This window comes from Notolepis coatsorum (genome assembly GCF_963971535.1).
Source record: "Notolepis coatsorum genome assembly, chromosome: 18".
NCBI lineage: Eukaryota > Metazoa > Chordata > Actinopteri > Aulopiformes > Paralepididae > Notolepis > Notolepis coatsorum.
In genome coordinates, this window is record NC_140182.1 from 4492892 (window position 1) to 4513763 (window position 20872).

Sequence of the window (20872 nt, forward strand, 5' to 3'; positions counted from 1 at the left end):
CCTGGATGTGAGGGGGGGGGGGGGGGGGACAGAAGACAACATGGAGTCTCACCCTGGATGTGAGGGGGGGGGCAGAAGACAACATGGAGACTCACCCTGGATGTGAGGGGGGGGGGGGGGCAGAAGACAACATGGAGTCTCACCCTGGATGTGAGGGGGGGGGCAGAAGACAACATGGAGTCTCACCCTGGATGTGAGGGGGGGGGCAGAAGACAACATGGAGTCTCACCCTGGATGTGAGGGGGGGGGCAGAAGACAACATGGAGGACTCACCCTGGATGTGAGGGGGGGGCAGAAGACAACATGGAGACTCACCCTGGATGTGAGGGGGGGGGGCAGAAGACAACATGGAGACTCACCCTGGATGTGAGGGGGGGGGGGGGGGGACAGGAGACAACATGGAGTCTCACCCTGGATGTGAGGGGGGGGGGGGGGGGGGACAGAAGACAACATGGAGACTCACCCTGGATGTGAGGGGGGGGGGGGCAGAAGACAACATGGAGACTCACCCTGGATGTGAGGGGGGGGGGGGGGGGACAGAAGACAACATGGACTCTCACCCTGGATGTGAGGGGGGGGGGGGGGGGGGACAGAAGACAACATGGAGTCTCACCCTGGATGTGAGGGGGGGGGGGGGGGGGACAGAAGACAACATGGACTCTCACCCTGGATGTGAGGGGGGGGGGGGGGGACAACATGGAGACTCACCCTGGATGTGAGGGGGGGGGCAGAAGACAACATGGAGACTCACCCTGGATGTGAGGGGGGGGGCAGAAGACAACATGGAGACTCACCCTGGATGTGAGGGGGGGGGGGGGCAGAAGACAACATGGAGTCTCACCCTGGATGTGAGGGGGGGGGGGGGGGGACAGAAGACAACATGGAGTCTCACCCTGGATGTGAGGGGGGGGGGGGGGGGGGACAGAAGACAACATGGACTCTCACCCTGGATGTGAGGGGAGGGGGGGGCAGAAGACAACATGGAGTCTCACCCTGGATGTCCAGGAAGGTGCTGTCTTCTCTTGGGCAGCCTGGCCACCAGGCCCTTCACCCTCTCCAGAGCCTCCGTGCTGGGGCAGGGGCCGGCCGCCTCCTCCTCCTCTGTGGGAGGACCTGCGTCTGATGGAACAATAACAACACTGCTGCTCAGCTCCACTCGTGTTCCTGCATCCAGTTCAACACGTCCCTCATGGAACACCCTGCAGGAAGCAGCTCTGAAACGAGACACTCGAGTGGCTAATGGGTCGGTTTAGAACCTCAGCGTGACTAATAATAGGGTGGGGAATCACCAGTTAGGCCTCACGATACGATATTATCGCGATACTTGAGTCACGATACAATAGTATTGCGATATTACTATTGCGATTTATTTATACCTTTTTTCAACTGCAAAGTAAAACTTTGTCAACATGTTTTATCTAATAAAATAAAGTGTTCAGTCCGTTCATCTCACTTCAATAATTTTTTATTGCAGAACGTGGTATTTTCTCAAGCAGACAAGATGTCAACACTGTAATCTGTGTCGCTTGTACCTGACAAACTGAACTGTTTGTATTACAGTCATATTCCAACTTAACTGAATGCACACGTGTGTGTGGACTACTGTACTATTACAGGTATTGAAATTAACAATGCAACTTCCTTATAAAGTATGGTCACGCAAAGTATCGCGATACTATACTGTATCGATATTTTCCCCCACCACTAGTATGTACCACTGGATGCTTTTAAATGCCTCATGAAGGGACTAGATGTTGAATCAATGGCCTGTCGTTGTTGTGATTTGCCCTAATAGTCTGTTGTTGCTGCTGCCTGCCCTGCTAGGTTGCCTCTGGCTCTGATACCGTTTCTTTTAGTGTATTTGTGTAATTTGTTGTTGTTTTTTGTATTCATATGCACTTTTTGTATTCCTTTGCTGCAGCTTGTCTTGGCCAGGTCTCACTTGAAAAATTGGTTTATTTTTTGTATCTCAATGTGACTTTCCTGGTTAAATAAAAAAAAGTTCTTAATCAGGTCACCGCAATATGTAATTGTTTTTAAATTATTACCTCCGTTTTTTAAATTATTTTAAAAGAAAATATATATATTAATGTGCTGATGTTTCTGTATTTATTAACGCACTGTGACACTTGTGAATGAAACACCTGAACGACGACACTGTAAATGAGTTTAACTACTTTGTATTTATAGAGTATGAATAAAGATTGAATGTGATGAAATCCTTTGTCTGTGTCCACCTCAGCGTCCGAGAGCTCATCATACCTTCCTCCCGGTCGGGGAGAGAGGAGTGGAGAGTCTGAGAGCTCATCATACCTTCCTCCCGGTCGGGGGGGAGAGGAGTGGAGAGTCTGAGAGCTCATCATACCTTCCTCCCGGTCGGGGGGAGAGGAGTGGAGAGTCTGAGAGCTCATCATACCTTCCTCCCGGTCGGGGAGAGGAGTGGAGAGTCTGAGAGCTCATCATACCTTCCTCCCGGTCGGGGGGAGAGGAGTGGAGTCTGAGAGCTCATCATACCTTCCTCTCGGTCGGGGGGAGAGGAGTGGAGAGTCTGAGAGCTCATCATACCTTCCTCCCGGTCGGGGAGAGGAGTGGAGAGTCTGAGAGCTCATCATACCTTCCTCCCGGTCGGGGGGGAGAGGAGTGGAGTCTGAGAGCTCATCATACCTTCCTCCCGGTCGGGGGGAGAGGAGTGGAGAGTCTGAGAGCTCATCATACCTTCCTCCCGGTCGGGGGGAGAGGAGTGGAGAGTCTGAGAGCTCATCATACCTTCCTCCCGGTCGGGGGGAGAGGAGTGGAGAGTCTGAGAGCTCATCATACCTTCCTCCCGGTCGGGGGGAGAGGAGTGGAGAGTCTGAGAGCTCATCATACCTTCCTCCCGGTCGGGGAGAGAGGAGTGGAGAGTCTGAGAGCTCATCATACCTTCCTCCCGGTCAGGGGGAGAGGAGTGGAGAGTTTTAGTTCGTTCTTTTTTTTGCGTTTTCGTTTTAGTTTGTTCGTTTTTTTGCGTTATTTTTTTTGCATTTCCGTTTTAGTTCGTTCGTTTTTTTGCGTTCGTTTTTTTGCGCTTTTGTTTTAGTTCGTTCGTTTTTTTGCGTTCGTTTTTTTGCGCTTTTGTTTTAGTTCGTTCGTTTTTTTGCGTTCGTTTTTTTTATTCGTTTTTTTGTGTTCGTTTTTTTGCATTATTTCTTTGTTCGTTTTCGTTCATTCGTTTTTTTGCGTTTTTTTCTTTTTCGTTTTTGTTCGTAAATTTTTTTGCGTTCTTTTTTTGCGTTCGTTTTTTTGCATTCTTTTTTTTCGTTCGTTTTTTGCGTTCGTTTTTTGCGTTCGTTTTTTTTCTTTTTCGTTTTAGTTCGTACATTTTTTTGCGTTCTTTTTTTGCGTTCGTTTTTTTGCATTCTTTTTTTTCGTTCGTTTTTTTGCGTTCGTTTTTTTGCGTTTTTGTTTTAGTTCGTTAATTTTTTTGCGTTCTTTTTTTTGCGTTAGTTTGTTTTAGTTCGTTAATTTCTTTGTAGTCTAGTGTCAGCCTACTACTGCAGTAAACCAGCAGCCCTGTGTGTAACTAACTACTGCAGTGGGAGAGGAGTGGAGTCTGAGAGCTCATCATACCTTCCTCCCGGTCGGGGGGAGAGGAGTGGAGAGTCTGAGAGCTCATCATACCTTCCTCCCGGTCGGGGGGAGAGGAGTGGAGAGTCTGAGAGCTCATCATACCTTCCTCCCGGTCGGGGGGGAGAGGAGTGGAGAGTCTGAGAGCTCATCATACCTTCCTCCCGGTCGGGGAGAGAGGAGTGGAGAGTCTGAGAGCTCATCATACCTTCCTCCCGGTCGGGGAGAGGAGTGGAGAGTCTGAGAGCTCATCATACCTTCCTCCCGGTCGGGGGGAGAGGAGTGGAGAGTCTGAGAGCTCATCATACCTTCCTCCCGGTCGGGGGGAGAGGAGTGGAGAGTCTGAGAGCTCATCATACCTTCCTCCCGGTCGGGAGAGAGGAGTGGAGAGTCTGAGAGCTCATCATACCTTCCTCCCGGTCGGGGAGCGGAGTGGAGAGTCTGAGAGCTCATCATACCTTCCTCCCGGTCGGGGAGAGAGGAGTGGAGAGTCTGAGAGCTCATCATACCTTCCTCCCGGTCGGGGGAGAGGAGTGGAGAGTCTGAGAGCTCATCATACCTTCCTCCCGGTCGGGGGGAGAGGAGTGGAGAGTCTGAGAGCTCATCATACCTTCCTCCCGGTCGGGAGAGAGGAGTGGAGAGTCTGAGAGCTCATCATACCTTCCTCCCGGTCGGGGGGAGAGGAGTGGAGAGTCTGAGAGCTCATCATACCTTCCTCCCGGTCGGGGGAGAGGAGTGGAGAGTCTGAGGCAGAGGTTAGACTAGTGTATTCCTGGCGTTTTTTTATACGTTTTTGACGACGTATGATGTCCTATCTACACAGAAACGCGTATTTTGGCGTTTTTTTGTGGATACGGCTGAAACGCAAAATTGTGTTTGCGTTTGGAGATACGCAAAAAAACGAGTCGACAAACAGCGTGTAGTCAGCACGCTAGCCGTTGTTGCGAAAACGCCCATGCGCAGTAGATACCATCTGCGTGCCCTTCCGGTGACAGCAGAGTGTGTGTGTGTGTGTGCTCCGTGTCCCAAATAGCTTCAGCTACCATGTGTTGTCAAGTTATTGTTATAAGGACCCCAGTCCAAGCTACAACAGTCTGCATTCCCTTAACAATTGTTTGTATTGAGCCGTATTGTATTGTACCCATATGCAATATGTTAAATAAAGTTTACATCCATTCATTCTGCTAGCATTACCGATGGCATGAGCAGCTGGCTAACGTGAGCTATCAGGATTCAGACCCTGTTAGCTCAGAGTTCCTCTTTCAACTTAAGAAGCATTAAACAAAATGGCCCAGTCATCTATTCACCTTTGTTTAATACACACAGCGTTGTCTCTAATGTTATCTAACTACTGATAGCTCGCGATATCATCAGTTTTGATGCTGACTAAGTAGCGTGAGCTAACGGTAGCTTCTAGCCACAATACTCCATTGACGTTAGCATGCAGCTAACAATGCTACAATGCATCCGATCGTTTTTTAGCCTAAACTATCCGCTCTTGGTGGTCACTTGTGTTGATGCTAGTTTTGTTTCATCAACAAATGACAGGCAGAACACACAGTGAATGTATCCGTTTTGTTTATTGCACTTTTATTAGGCTTTGCTGAAAAAAGAATTGCTGCATTGAGCAAGATGGTGGCGCGGCATAGGCGCCTGCCTTATTTACATTTTCTTTGCTGGAGCTTCCAGGAAGTGTATTGGCACATTCGTTCTGATTGGTTGAAATTGCCTTCATGTTTGCCACCTACTGCCACCTACTGCTTTGGCAGTGTACTACATCAGTGTGCTCTGGTGACAAAACGAAAAAAAAACGAAAGTGTGACTCGAGGCGCATGACGTCGCGGCGATACGCGGCGATGCGTATAAGAAAACAATACGAAGATGATACGAAAGGTGTAACCTCAGCCTGAGAGCTCATCATACCTTCCTCCCGGTCGGGGGAGAGGAGGGGAGAGTCTGAGAGCTCATCATACCTTCCTCCCGGTCGGGGGAGAGAGGAGTGGAGAGTCTGAGAGCTCATCATACCTTCCTCCCGGTCGGGGGGAGAGGAGTGGAGTCTGAGAGCTCATCATACCTTCCTCCCGGTCGGGGAGCGGAGTGGAGAGTTTTAGTTAGTTCTTTTTTTTGCGTTTTTGTTTTAGTTCGTTCGTTTTTTTGCGTTAGTTTTTTTGCGTTTTCGTTTTAGTTCGTTCTTTTTTTTGCGTTTCCGTTTTAGTTCGTTCATTTTTTTGCGTTCTTTTTTTTCGTTTTTGTTTTAGTTAGTTAGTTTTTTTGCGTTTTCGTTTTAGTTAGTTCCTTTTTTTTGCGTTCTTTTTTTTCGTTCGTTTTTTTGTGTTCGTTTTTTTGCATTCTTTTTTTTGCGTTATTTCTTTGTTCGTTTGTTAGTTTTCGTTTTAGTTCGTTTGTTTTTTTGCGTTTTCTTCTTTTTCTTTTTAGTTCGTACATTTTTTTGCGTTCTTTTTTTGCGTTCTTTTTTTGCGTTCGCTTTTTTGCGTTTTCGTTTTAGTTTGTTCATTTTTTTGCGTTCGTTTTTTTGCATTCTTTTTTTTCGTTCTTTTTTTGGGTTCGTTTTTTTGCGTTTTCGTTTTAGTTCGTTAATTTTTTTGCGTTCGGTTTTTTGTTCTTTTTTTGCGTTCTTTTTTTGCGTTCGTTTTCGTTTTAGTTCGTTTTAGTTTTAGTTCGTTAATTTCTTTGTAGTCTAGTGTCAGCCTACTACTGCAGTAAACGAGCAGCCCTGTGTGTAACTAACTACTGCAGTGGGAGAGGAGTGGAGAGTCTGAGAGCTCATCATACCTTCCTCCCGGTCGGGGGAGAGGAGTGGAGAGTCTGAGAGCTCATCATACCTTCCTCCCGGTCGGGGGGGAGAGGAGTGGAGAGTCTGAGAGCTCATCATACCTTCCTCCCGGTCGGGGGGGAGAGGAGTGGAGAGTCTGAGAGCTCATCATACCTTCCTCCCGGTCGGGGGAGAGAGGAGTGGAGAGTCTGAGAGCTCATCATACCTTCCTCCCGGTCGGGGGGGAGAGGAGTGGAGAGTCTGAGAGCTCATCATACCTTCCTCCCGGTCGGGGGGGAGAGGAGTGGAGAGTCTGAGAGCTCATCATACCTTCCTCCCGGTCGGGGGAGAGGAGTGGAGAGTCTGAGAGCTCATCATACCTTCCTCCCGGTCGGGGAGCGGAGTGGAGAGGCGCAGCTCTGCGTCTCTCTGGGCTCGCCTCTTCTTGCTGGTGGTGTCTTTGTTCTGCTTGAACTCCTGCACGTCCCACTCCAGGTCCCAGAGCCAGGGGTCCTCCTTGTACCTGACAAGAGGGCAGATTGATTGATTGATTGATTGAAAATTGTATCAACAGATTGCAGAATGGGGTACAATACAGTACGGCTCAATACACACAATTGTTAAGGGGATGCAGACCAGAGAAAGACTTTCGTCTTGTTTACATCAGGGTCCCCCGTTTTCAATTCATGATAGGTCACTTCAGTCTTATTCATCGCACAACGCACGCCTCACAAACGCAATAAAAACAACAACAACAACAACAACAACAGTGTGTTCAGTAGTAGGGATGTCCGATATTGGCATTCAAATGTAATATCGGAAATGATCGGTATCGGTTAAAAAAAAAAAAAACATTTATTTAACTTTTATTTACCCAGGCAAGCAAGTAAGAACACATTCTTATTTTATCAAAAGTATGCATAATGAGGCGGTTAGGTGGCGTAGCGGAGATTGCGTTCGTCACCAACCCTGGAGCTGTGAGCTGGATTCGCCTGTTAGAATCCAGCTCACAGCTCCGGCGTGTCACCAGCTTGGCTGGCCGTTCACACTAATACAATTGGCTGTATTAGAGGGTGGGAGAAGCTGGCGGGGTGGGTCCGGGTCGTTGTAAACAGCGACTCCTACAGTTCGGTCGGGGCGCCTGCTAAGTGCGGATAGGACCTGAGTGGGATAGTGTGGTCCTTCCACACGCTACGCCCTCTCAGGAAGGATCCGCGCTGCCAGGTGAAAAGAAGCGGCACAGAGGCACTGAAAGAGGATTTCACCCGTCTAATGAACACACTAGACCAGGGGTGGCCAACCAGTCAGAGACTAAGAGCCACAAAAAAATTACTGTGGTACCACAAAGAGCCAATATACCAGCGTTTCTCAACCTTTTTTTTCAGTCACGGCACCCTTCATGTGTTTATAGGTCTCACCCTCTGGCCTCTGAAGTTGCTAATGTCTTTTTTATTTGGGCCTCACAGGGTTAAAAGTACCCTGTGAGACCCACGGTTGCAGAATTACAAAATCACTTTTAGCCATTTAAAAAAATAATGTTTATTTAAAAAATGTTAAAGGGGAACTATTTTACTATTTCTTTCACTATTTGGGCACTTTTCCACAATTCCTGTGAGTCTATGGAACACCTAGGTTTTTTTCAAAAAAAATGCATTGTTTTGTATTTCTAATCAAGTACTAAAAACCGCATTTTTCTACCTCAAGATCTTAAGCCGTTTTGAGGCTGGGCTCCAACCACTGTGTGGCCTGGTGCCAACTGCCACATCAACTGCCACATTATTATGCAGCTGAGAAATCTCTGACATCACAGATATGCACATTTTCAGATGACTCAGTTGAGTGAGGGTGAATATTGTGAGAGGAGAATTGGAAGAATTCGCCAATATGAGAATTAGAGACATATATCCTATTAATATAAGTCCACATAGCTAAGAAACAATGGTAAACACTGAAAAAAGCCATTTATAAGATAGTTCCCCTTTAAGCACATGTATAGTCAATTGGTCCTGTTGTTCAGCCTCACAATGCTATTTGATAGTAAATGTGTTTATATGTCCCACCCTCTGGCCTCTGAAGTTGCTAATTTATTTTTAATTTGGGCCTCACAGGGTTAACCTCTTAAGCCCGAGATATACAGTAAAAGTGTATATTTTCAGCATTATGTTTGTTTACCAATTATTTTAACTGTTATTAGTGAAATATAAGATTATAGAAATCTCAGGGCATTGAGTCGGAAACCGGCGCATATTGACAGGAGGAAGTGGCACAGCCAAAAGTGAGTGTAGTCTTTTGAAGGAAGAGACTCAGGGCTTTCAAATTTCGAAAAACTACCCTACCCAGCTCACACCAGCCCCTGTCAATCATCTGACTTCTGGATTTACTTTTTAATTTCTCTTATTTTTTGGGATTATCTCCCACAAACCTGAACGTTATTGCCATAAAACAGAACGCAGTTAGTTTCTCTATCTTTCTGTGAACGTCTTGCAAAAAACGGTGTTGCAATATGATGAAAAATGGTGGAGAAATTTACATTATAAAAAAGATGGCAGAATTCAGTACTGTATCTACAAAACCTTCTGTTTAATCATCTTCCCTTTATTCATTTGCTTAGATTTTTCAGGTCTGGTCAATTTTAGCATGGTGTTATTTACAGTGAAAGATAATTTTTTTTTTAAATAGAATTGATATTCTCCTTTGGTTCATTACAATTTACTCAAGCCTAGTAACAGACACACTATTTCTGACACTGATCCATATATGTCCCTAGATTCAGATACCAAGAACATGCAAATGGACCATTTAAAAGAAATTGTAAATGTTTATTCTACGTCCTTATGGAATGAGTGACATAAAAAGAAAAGGGAAAAAAAAAAAAAAAAAGTATAAAAAAAAAAAAAAAAAAAAAAAAAAATAATAAAAAAAAAAAAAAAAAATTATGGATGGAAGAGCCGCACATTGACGGGCAAAGAGCCGCATGCGGCTCGCGAGCCGCGGGTTGGCCACCCCTGCACTAGACTAGACAAATATCAAGATGTATCCATCAGTGGACCAATTGCATGCTTTTGCAGTGGACAAGAAGCCTTCCGTCGACTCCTTCAGACATTAAGCGTCACCCCCCACAGCCCGAATGGAATGATAAAAAAGTAAAAAAATAAAATTAAAATAAAAAGTTTAAAAATATTATATATATTTTTTTTTCTTTTTTTTAAGTCGACCAATAGTCGACTAACGGCAAATTTTGGCCAATCCTAGTCGACCATCCAAATCCTTAGTCGGGGACAGCCCTAGTGTACACCATTTCACATTTAGTCATTTAGCTAATGCTTTTATCCAAAGTGACTTAAAAGTTCTATACGACAAGTCAGCAGGAAGGGTACAGTAACAGGTACAGTAACAGGTACAGTAACAGGTACAGTAACATTGTTTGTCAAACTTGAGTGCTACAGTCTTGCATAGTAGTATAAACATAATTAGCATAGTAGGTAGTAGTATAGACATAGTATCATAGTAGGTAGTAGTATAGACATAGTATCATAGTAGGTAGTAGTATAGACTTAGTAGCATAGTAGGTAGTAGTATAGACTTAGTAGTATAGTAGGTAGTAGTATAGACTTAGTAGTATAGTAGGTAGTAGTATAGACTTAGTAGCATAGTAGGTAGTAGTATAGAGACAAGGTAGATGTTAGTAGCAAAGTGCACACTAGTAAAAGAAGACAGTATGGAGGTTGGTACCACCAGGCGCTGGAAAGCGTCAGACGACAACAATAGAGTGTTCTCACCTGTCGTCCTGCAGCAGCTGACAGGCGTCGTCGGCCAGGTTCATCAGAGACCTCTTCATCTCCCTCTGGAGCTCTTCATACGTCTCCTGAGAATCCTCCAGGTAGCGCTCCCAGTTCTGATTGACAGGGAGGTAGCTCACGCCCATCTCCAGCATCCCCGCCAAGGTCACCGGGTGAGGGCATCTGAGCGGAGATACGAGTGACCCGTCCTCAAAACCCCACCCTCTTCTCTTGATCCACCAATCACAATTGTTACTTCCCTCTTGACACACAAACGACAACAGTTGTGATTGGAGGATCAAGAAGATAAGATTTATTGATTGATTGGGGAGATTTGGGTGTCATAGCAGCATGGGGGAGGGGAGGTACAGGTATGTGCTGGGTAATAGTAGAAAGACATAGGCAATACAATTGTATCTGAATATAAAAATATGAGAAAGGCGGCTGGGTGGCGCAGCGGACAAGGCGCTCGTCACCAACGCAAGAGACACTGGTATCGAATCCGGCTGTCAGCGTTGCTTGCTTCCGGCTTGGGCCGGCCGTCATACTGACTCAATTGGCAAGCGTTAGCGGGTGGGAAACCCGGCGAGGGTGGGTCCTGGTCGTTGTGGACAGCGACTCCTACAGGTCGGTCAGGGCGCCTGCACAGCGAGGGAAGGATCTGGGAGAGGTAGTGTCACCTTCCACACCTTACACTCTCCCAGTGAGAGTCCGCGCTGCCAGGTGAAAAGAAGCGGTGGGCTGGGTACACGTGTGTCGGAGGAAGCATGTGATAGGCTCCGCCCTCCCGGACCGACGGTAGGGGGTAGAGTGCGCAACGACCAGGAAGGGGATTGGGAATTGGCATAACGACTAACATTGGGAGGGGAGAAAAACGGAAAAAGAAGGAGGAAAAGTTAAAAATATATATACCGTAATTCCTCTAATAGTAACCCCGGCTTGTATTTGCTTAAACTGTAGCGGGTACCAGGCTTGTATTAGGAGGAGGCCTGTATAAGAGGGAGGCCTATATTTCAAATTTTCAAACGGATCATAATGAATAAATCAACATTTTGTGTCAGTTTGAACCCAGTAAAATGTACTGGGTTCATTTATTGAAACCAAGTACTGTATGAAATAGTAAACAGTGCAATTACAGGTGGTCACTGGTCATTTCAACGTTTTCAAAGTGAAATCAAGTAACTAGCTCAGTATGCAGCTCAGTATATTAGTAACCCGGCTTGTATTAGGAGGCCGGCTTATAATTGCTTAGCTCAAGAGCGCACCCGGCCATTAATAGAGACCCGGTTTGTATTTGAGACCCGGTTACTATTAGAGGAATTACGGTATATATATTAGGGCTGTCAGTTTATCGCGTTAATTAGATTAATTAATTAGACAGCAAATTATCGCATTATGAAAATTAACTCAAAATGTATTTAAATTTTTTTTTATTTTTTATAATTTATTTTCCCTGACTCACTCCGACTCCAGCCTCGCTTGTTGACGTGTTGTTTTGTTTCCTTGTCTTGTTTATATTTTTCTGTTTATTCTATACTTTAGCACTTTTCTTTGTTCTTAGCTATGTGAAGCACTTTGGTTGACAAGTGTCATGTCTAAATGTGCTATATAAATACATTTGATTGATTGATTGAAGCCTAGCGCAGCTGGTGGATAAGTAGGGGACATGGTCCTTGGGTAAGGTTCTGGTTCTGGTTCTAGGTACAGAAGTAGGGGACATGGTCCTTGGGTAAGGTTCTGGTTCTGGTTCTAGGTACAGAAGTAGGGGACATGGTCCTTGGGTAAGGTTCTGGTTCTAGATACAGAAGTAGGGGACATGGTCCTTGGGTAAGGTTCTGGTTCTGGTTCTAGATACAGAAGTAGGGGACATGGTCCTTGGGTAAGGTTCTGGTTCTAGATACAGAAGTAGGGGACATGGTCCTTGGGTAAAGTTCTGGCTCTGGTTCTAGATACAGAAGTAGGGGACATGGTCCTTGGGTAAGGTTCTGGTTCTGGCTCTAGATACAGAAGTAGGGGACATGGTCCTTGGGTAAGGTTCTGGTTCTGTGACCATGACCGTGTGACCGTGACCAATCGCAGCCACTCTTAAGGTTCTGGTTCTGGCTCTAGGTACAGAAGTAGGGGACATGGCCCTTGGGTAAGGTTCTGGTTCTGGGTACAGAAGTAGGGGACATGGTCCTTGGGTAAGGTTCTGGTTCTGGTTCTAGATACAGAAGTAGGGGACATGGTCCTTGGGTAAGGTTCTGGTTCTGGTTCTAGATACAGAAGTAGGGGACATGGTCCTTGGGTAAGGTTCTGGTTCTGGTTCTAGATACAGAAGTAGGGGACATGGTCCTTGGGTAAGGTTCTGGTTCTGGCTCTAGATACAGAAGTAGGGGACATGGTCCTTGGGTAAGGTTCTGGTTCTGGCCGGTGCAAAATCAAATGATACTGGATTTTGTGGGAATTGGGGGGAGAGGGTTCTAGCTCAATTTAATAGCTGAAAATATCTATAAAAAATGTAACCTGAGCTGCCTAAATTGAAAGCAGCGTGCAATTCATGCAAATCTAGAGACCCGTTTTTATTTTATTTATATATTTATTTTTCTATTATATTCTTATTCTCCTGCCTGTACCCCCCCCCCCCCCCTGTTGCTGCTATGACACCCAAATGTCCCCTCAGGGATGAATAAAGGAATATCTTATCTTACCTTCTCTTAATAATCATATTCTTTCAAGCGTGGATACAGTCTGGTACAGTTAACCCTTTCACTACCACACTACAGACGGTTAACCCTCTCACTACCACACTACAGACGGTTAACCCTCTCACTACCACACTACAGACGGTTAACCCTCTCCCCTCTCACTACCACACTACAGACAGTTAACCCTTTCACTACCACACTACAGAAGGTTAACCCTCTCACTACCACACTACAGACGGTTAACCCTCTCACTACCACACTACAGACGGTTAACCCTCTCACTACCACACTACAGACGGTTAACCCTCTCACTACCACACTACAGACGGTTAACCCTCTCCCCTCTCACTACCACACTACAGACAGTTAACCCTTTCACTACCACACTACAGAAGGTTAACCCTCTCACTACCACACTACAGACGGTTAACCCTCTCACTACCACACTACAGACGGTTAACCCTCTCACTACCACACTACAGACGGTTAACCCTCTCACTACCACACTACAGACGTTAACCCTCTCACTACCACACTACAGACGGTTAACCCTCTCACTACCACACTACAGACGGTTAACCCTCTCACTACCACACTACAGACGGTTAACCCTCTCACTACCACACTACAGACGGTTAACCCTCTCACTACCACACTACAGACGGTTAACCCTCTCACTACCACACTACAGACAGTTAACCCTTTCACTACCACACTACAGAACCGTCTGTAGTTAAATATGAATTGCAGTTGCTAAAAGGTCTCTGGGTCTGCACCCCTGTGGTCCACACTGATACAGATGAGAACACAGTGAAGTGAAAAAGGCGCTGGAGAGGACGACTGACCGCTCCATGAAGAGGGGCAGCTGCTCCGAGAACACCTGGTGAGTGGCTTCCACGTCCAGGGCGCAGTACCGCATGAGCTCCTGTCGGGGGCAGCAAAGGTGAGACTAAATAATGGCTCTCCAGAGGACCATGGGCTCTGTGGGCAAAACGGGTCAACTGAAGCTTCTTATTAACCCTTTCACTGCCGCACTTCAGAAGGTTAACCCTTTACTATCACACTACCGACGGTTAACCCTTTGTTGTGTGGCAGTGAAAAGGGTTAACCTTCTGTGTATTGTCGCAGTAACCGCAATTAATCGCTTGGTATAGTGCGGCAGTGAAAGGGTCAAGGCGTTCACTGCCACACTACCAACTGGTTAACCCTTTCACTGCGACAATACAGACGGTTAACCCTTTCACTGCCACACGACAAAGGGTTAACCCTTTCACTGCCACACTACAGAAGGTTAACCCCATGGGCGGAGTTTATGGGGGTGCAGGGGGTGCATTGCACCCCCTGGTGGCCGGGGGTGAAATTGCTTTAAAAAAAAAAAAAAAAAAAATCATTATTTTTATTTTAATAAAATTATAATAATTGTGAGAAACAAATCTGAATTATATTATGTTTTGTTTTACAATACATTCATTTTATAGTAGTAATCATGTCACATTATAAGGCGAACCTTCTGTAGTGTGGCAGTGAAAGGGTTAACGCGCGGCCAAGCACCACCATTCGCAGCAGCAGCAGAATGCCCCGCGCGATAGTAACGCTTGTACAAAGCCACTTATTCTGAGATGATAATTAATGTATCTGGATAACCAATGCACGGATTTTGTCGAGGCAGGTAGCGTTATTTCGGGAAAATTTATATCTATAGTCTGGTATATTTTTCGTCCACGAAAAATGGAGGCTGTAATAATTATTATTGCTCGAGAGTCTCTATGATTAATAATAATTAGAGCCTCCATTTTTCAAGTCAGTTAAAAATGATCCCCCTTAGTGCTGTGTGTGTGAGTGTGCGTGTGTGCTGCTGTACTACCTAAATAAAAGAAAAAATTATGGGTTAGGGCATTGTAAAAACGCTAAAATAATAAAATAAAGGTCAAAAAAATTGCGCGCGCCAGGCAGTCGCACCCCCTGGCATCAAGTTCAAACTCCGCCTATGGTTAACCCTTTCACTGCCACACTACAGAAGGTTAACCCTTTACCATCACACTACAGACGGTTAACCGTCTGTAGTGTGATGGTAAAGGGTTAACCTTCTGACCCCCAGCGGAGTGCGGCCCCCGTGCGGTACCTCTGGACCTACGATGATTTGTCACAGTTGTCTCACCTGAAAGTTGCTCCTGACGTCGGCCATGCTCCCCTTCACGAAGGTCTCCCTGGCCTCCTTCTTCAGCGGCGCCCCGCCCACGTACAGCGCATGGACGTCCGCCAGGTTGTTGATGCTGCCGACGTTCACCCAATCCCAGGAGCCGATCTGTACACACACACACACACACACACACACGTCACATGATGTTCACCCAATCCCAGGAGCCGATCTGTACACACACACACACACACACACACACACACACACGTCACATGATGTTCACCCAATCCCAGGAGCCCATCTGTACACACACACACACACACACACACACACGTCACATGATGTTCACCCAATCCCAGGAGCCGATCTGTACACACACACACACACGTCACATGTCACAACAAGAACCGCGTGTTTCTATTGGTCCATTGGAGTTATTGTGATTGTGACTAACAAATGCAATCCCTAAACTAAAGGGCTTGTACATATGATATATATATATATATTAGAGGTGGGCATAGATTCATTTTTTTAATCTAGATTAATCTATCTGCAATCCTGGATTTAATCTAGATTAATCTAGATTAAAATGGCTCAAAAAAAAAAAAAAAAACTGCCGAAGGCATTCAAAATATGTGTGTTCTACCCAAATAATGACCAGAAGTAAGTCCTTACTTTTTCTTTCCTCCTTATGTTTCTCAGGCCAGGTGGCCCATTACACCATGAGCCCATCTCCCGTTTCCAAAATGCATTACAGACTGTTTGAAAAAGCTGTTTTGCTATGATAATTGGTAATGAAATATCAAAATAATGTTCAATAAGATGTACTTGTGTTTAATAAGTTGTTTTATTCAGAAGTTAACACAAATAAATAATATTACCAGTACAGTACAGTATCTAGCACTCTCAGGAGCAAAACAGAAAGAATCATTTCAAACTTGAACTATGTGACATGGCTTTAATCAACTGCTCCAGTGGAGTTGCTCAGTGGCCAATGGTGTCAACTGTGGTTGTACTGGGCAGCTCCCAGGTGTGAATGGAACTGTGTGAATGTGAAGCAGGGCGTTCCTGAAAAAGAGCATCTGTGCTCAGCGAACCTACCCTGGGTAAATAAAGGTAAAAAAAAAAAATGCAAAAAAAAAAAAAAATTTAGATTAATGCGTTAATTATATTATCGCACGATACTAGTATAGCGTTAACGCACCACGTTAACGCCGTTAACGGCCCAGCTCTAATATATATCCATATCCGTCTGAATATACCTGCATATAATCCTTCTATATACCTACTTATAGCGCATACAACTCTGCACGATAGCATGTACAATAATGCTGTATATACACAGTGTATATATATATATATATAAATTCTTACCATATCTATCCACTAATCGAATCTAGTCTAGTCTAATCTAATCTAGTCTAATATAACCTTTCCATCAGAAAGCGAGCAGTTAACATTCCAACTGATGGTGTACAAATCAGGACAGGCAGGTTACATTACATTTACATTTAGTCATTCAGCTGAAACGCTTGTATCCAAAGCGACTTACAAGTTCTGTACGACAAGTCATCAGGAAGGAAGGGCACAACTCTATCAGCTGAGTAACAATGTTCATCAGAGTGTTGAGTGCCACAGTGTAGGTTAGTTTATTAGGACAAATGCATGACAGTAAGGTTAGTTAGGGTTCGAATTTTTTTAAAGGTTAAAGGTCACCCACCACCGGGCCGTCCCTCCGCTGCCCCATCTTCTTCATGTGCTCTTTGACCTCCTGCAGGCCCCGCCTCTTGCCCAGCTTGTTGGCCATCCACAGCGTGCGCTGGAAGCCCGTCAGGCCAGAGATGGCCATGTGGAGACTCATGGTGTCCAGGAAGCGCATCTTCGAACCCTTTCAGTGAAGGAGACACACGTCCGTCAGTTGATTGATTGAAATTTGTATTTAACAGATTGCAGAATGGGTACAATACAGTACGGCTCAATACACACAATTGTTAAGGGGATGCAGACCAGAGAAAGACTTTCGTCTTGTTTACATCAGGGTCCCCCATTTTCAATTCATAGCATTTATGACATATATGTATACAGCAGGGATGCTCGATATTGGCTTTTTACCGATACCGATATACCGATAGTGTCCAACTCTTAATTTCCTATACCGATATATGCAGGGTTACCCCCCCAAAAAAACTGAATTATTTCAGGTAATTAACATTACATATCTCTTGTCGTGTAATTAAGACAACATTATGCATACTTTGACAATAAATAAAATAATAATTTGTTCTTACTTGCTTGCCTGGGTAAATAAAGGTTAAATAAGTGTAAAAAAAAAGAAGAAAAAATCACATTTTTATGCCAATATCGGCCGATAATATCGGTAGGCCGATAATATCGGACAACCCTAGTATACAGTACTGTTTATTTACAGACAGAGTTTCTAAAAGAGAATATATACATTTGAGGGGGAGGAAACTGTACATTGGGGTGGTTGGACATTTACCGGGGCCAGTTTCTAATTGCGGCCTCCCGTAGGTGCTCTTTTAGAGCGGCTTTGAAGGAGGGTAGGGATTCACATTCTTTTACGGCTGTGGGTCGGGCTGCCTTTGGGTCAGTTCAGTTCAGTTCAGTACAGTCTCAGGAATAATATACCCTTACGAGCAGGAGTGAGCCTTTTATTTCACCACCATGGCACGAGAAGACCTCCGTAGAAACTATTAAAAAGGTGCTGTAAGTGGTATTTTATTTGTTAAAATAAGTGTTAAGTAGCTCTACAATCCGACAGTCATCACTGATATATGGAGTACCTCAGGGATCTGTGATAGGTCCAAAACTATTTATACTTTATATTAATGATATGTGCAATGTTGCTGAACTGTTAAAGTTTGTTATTTTTGCAGATGATACAAATTTATATTGCTCAGGAAGTAATTTAAAGGAACTTTTGCCCGATATTGAAAGAGAGCTTGAAACTCTCAAAACTTGGTTTGATGTTAATAAATTGTCTCTCAATATTAAGAAAACTAAATGTATGGTTTTTGGTAGGGATGTCCGATATTATCGGCCGACCGATATTATCGGCCGATATCGGCAGTAAAATGTGATATCGGAAAATATCGGTATCGGTTTAAAAACAAAAAAAAACAATAACAATATTTGTTATATATATATTCAGTGAAATTATTAGTTACCTGAAATTATTCAGTTTTTTGGACGGGGAAACCCTGCATATATCGGTATCGGTTGATATCGGTTGATATCGGTATCGGAAATTAAGAGTTGGACAATATCGGAATATCGGTATCGGTAAAAAAGCCAATATCGAGCATCCCTAGTTTTTGGTAATCGAAAAGAAATAGAGGGAGAGATAGAGTTAAAAATATGTGATGTAAAAATAGAACGAGTTTCTAAGATAACATTTCTAGGGGTAGTTATTGACCAGAAATTAACATGGAAACAACATGTTAACTATATTCAAGGGAAAATATCAGTAGCAATATTGTATAAATGTAAGGATATATTAAACTACAAAGCCTTGCACATAATTTACTGCTCACTTATACTTCCTTACATTTCTTACTGTGTGGAAGTATGGGGGGGTCGACATTTAAAAATACAGTAAATCCAATAGTCGTACTGCAAAAGCAGGCCATTCGGAACCTTTTCAAGGCTGGTTACTATGAACACACAAATCCATTGTTTATAAAGTCTCATATTATGAAATTTAATGATTTGGTTTACTATAAAACTATGCAAATAATGTACAGAGCTAAAGCAAAGTTACTCCCAGACGGGGTGCAAAGGTTTTTTTCAACACATGAAAGAAAATATGATTTGAGAGATATTTGTAAATTTACTGTTAAAAAAGCTAAGAAAGAGGTGTATTTCTATTATTGGGGTTAACTTGTGGAACAATGCGGATATACAGTTAAGAATGAGTAATTGGATTTTGGTTTTTAAGAAAAAAGTTTGTAAAGCTATTTTTGAAAACTATAATGGTGAATAACACTGTTTTGTTTTCTTTTAGAATACCGTTTTGGAATCTACATTTTAGTATTTGTTTGTAAAGCTAAATTTTGAAAAACTACAAGGGTGAATAATACTGTTTTGCTTGCTTTTTTCTTTTCTTTAGAATACTGTTTGAGTCTAAATGTTTGTATTTTTTGGTAAGAATATAGGACAGGCACATATAAGCACTATGCTTCAGTCTGTACCTTTTCAGTCACTGTAAATAATCAAATATTGATAAATGATGATGTATATTGTACTGTGTGTGATGATGACTGAAAGAATAAACTACTACTACTATATAGAGTGTTTGGTCAGTAACATGGTTAACCGTCTGTAGTGTGGTAGTGAAAGGGTTAAATAGTAGAATGAAAGATGGGAGAAAAGCATTAAATCGACGATGTCCCAGACCTTCAGCAGGTAGGGTTAGGGTTAACCTTCAGCAGGTAGGGTTAGGGTTAACCTTCAGCAGGTAGGGTTAGGGTTAACCTTCAGCAGGTAGGGTTAGGGTTAACCTTGAGCAGGTAGGGTTAGGGTTAGGGTTAACCTTCAGCAGGTAGGGTTAGGGTTAACCTTCAGCAGGTAGGGTTAGGGTTAGGGTTAACCTTCAGCAGGTAGGGTTAGGGTTAGGGTTAACCTTCAGCAGGTAGGGTTAGGGTTAACCTTCAGCAGGTAGGGTTAGGGTTAGGGTTAACCTTCAGCAGGTAGGGTTAGGGTTAACCTTCAGCAGGTAGGGTTAGGGTTAACCTTCAGCAGGTAGGGTTAGGGTTAGGGTTAACCTTCAGCAGGTAGGGTTAGGGTTAACCTTCAGCAGGTAGGGTTAGGGTTAGGGTTAACCTTCAGCAGGTAGGGTTAGGGTTAACCTTCAGCAGGTAGGGTTAGGGTTAGGGTTAACCTTCAGCAGGTAGGGTTAGGGTTAGGGTTAACCTTCAGCAGGTAGGGTTAGGGTTAGGGTTAACCTTCAGCAGGTAGGGTTAGGGTTAACCTTCAGCAGGTAGGGTTAGGGTTAGGGTTAACCTTCAGCAGGTAGGGTTAGGGTTAACCTTCAGCAGGTAGGGTTAGGGTTAACCTTCAGCAGGTAGGGTTAGGGTTAGGGTTAACCTTCAGCAGGTAGGGTTAGGGTTAACCTTCAGTAGGTAGGGTTAGGGTTAACCTTCAGCAGGTAGGGTTAGGGTTAGGGTTAACCTTCAGCAGGTAGGGTTAGGGTTAGGGTTAACCTTCAGCAGGTAGGGTTAGGGTTAACCTTCAGCAGGTAGGGTTAGGGTTAGGGTTAACCTTCAGCAGGTAGGGTTAGGGTTAGGGTTAACCTTCAGCAGGTACTGCTCCTTGATGTAGGAGCGGTCGAAGCTGACGTTGTGGCCCACCACCAGGCGCTCCCTCCACTCGCCACCAGGGGGCCGCGCCGTGTTGCTGTGCGTCTCCAGCGGGATGAAGTCCGTCAGCGTCAGCTGGGCGGACCAGGAGTACCTCTCCTCGATCAGGCGCCCGCTGCACCACGAGTACCTGGCAGAGACGGGGGTGGTGGTGGTGGTGGGAGAGGTAAGTTTACGTTTATTTGCAAAAGGGACAGTTCATATTAAAGCAACATTAAACATTTTAATACGCCACAATTAGCCAAAAGGCTAAGATTGCATCTGTAGTCCCTGGCGGCCAAGATGTTAAAAAAGGCATCAACCTAAAGTGGTAAAAAAGGTTATTATCATCACACATAACATACATCAAATAGGCCTACATAAAATACAATTCATCATCACAATATACACATTTTAACAAAAATACACATACCCCGGTAAAACAGAATAAAGCTGAATTGCACACACAATTTAGTGGATTTAGCTGTGGGTGCAGCTCTGGTGTTCTTTGAGACAGATTTTAAGTTTTTTTT

General features: G+C 44.4%; 1 protein-coding gene across 1 annotated transcript in view; it reads right to left on the reverse strand.

Moving 5' to 3' along the window:
• Nucleotides 1-20872, reverse strand: part of polg (polymerase (DNA directed), gamma) — a 78045-nt gene that overhangs the window by 50700 nt on the left and 6473 nt on the right. The window contains exons 3-9 of the mRNA XM_084334490.1: nucleotides 20295-20490; nucleotides 16703-16870; nucleotides 15001-15147; nucleotides 13688-13767; nucleotides 10156-10338; nucleotides 6757-6899; nucleotides 993-1119 (exon numbers count right to left, since the gene is read on the reverse strand). Coding sequence (XP_084190616.1) covers nucleotides 993-1119; nucleotides 6757-6899; nucleotides 10156-10338; nucleotides 13688-13767; nucleotides 15001-15147; nucleotides 16703-16870; nucleotides 20295-20490 — 1044 coding nt within the window. The remainder of the gene's footprint in view (nucleotides 1-992; nucleotides 1120-6756; nucleotides 6900-10155; nucleotides 10339-13687; nucleotides 13768-15000; nucleotides 15148-16702; nucleotides 16871-20294; nucleotides 20491-20872) is intronic.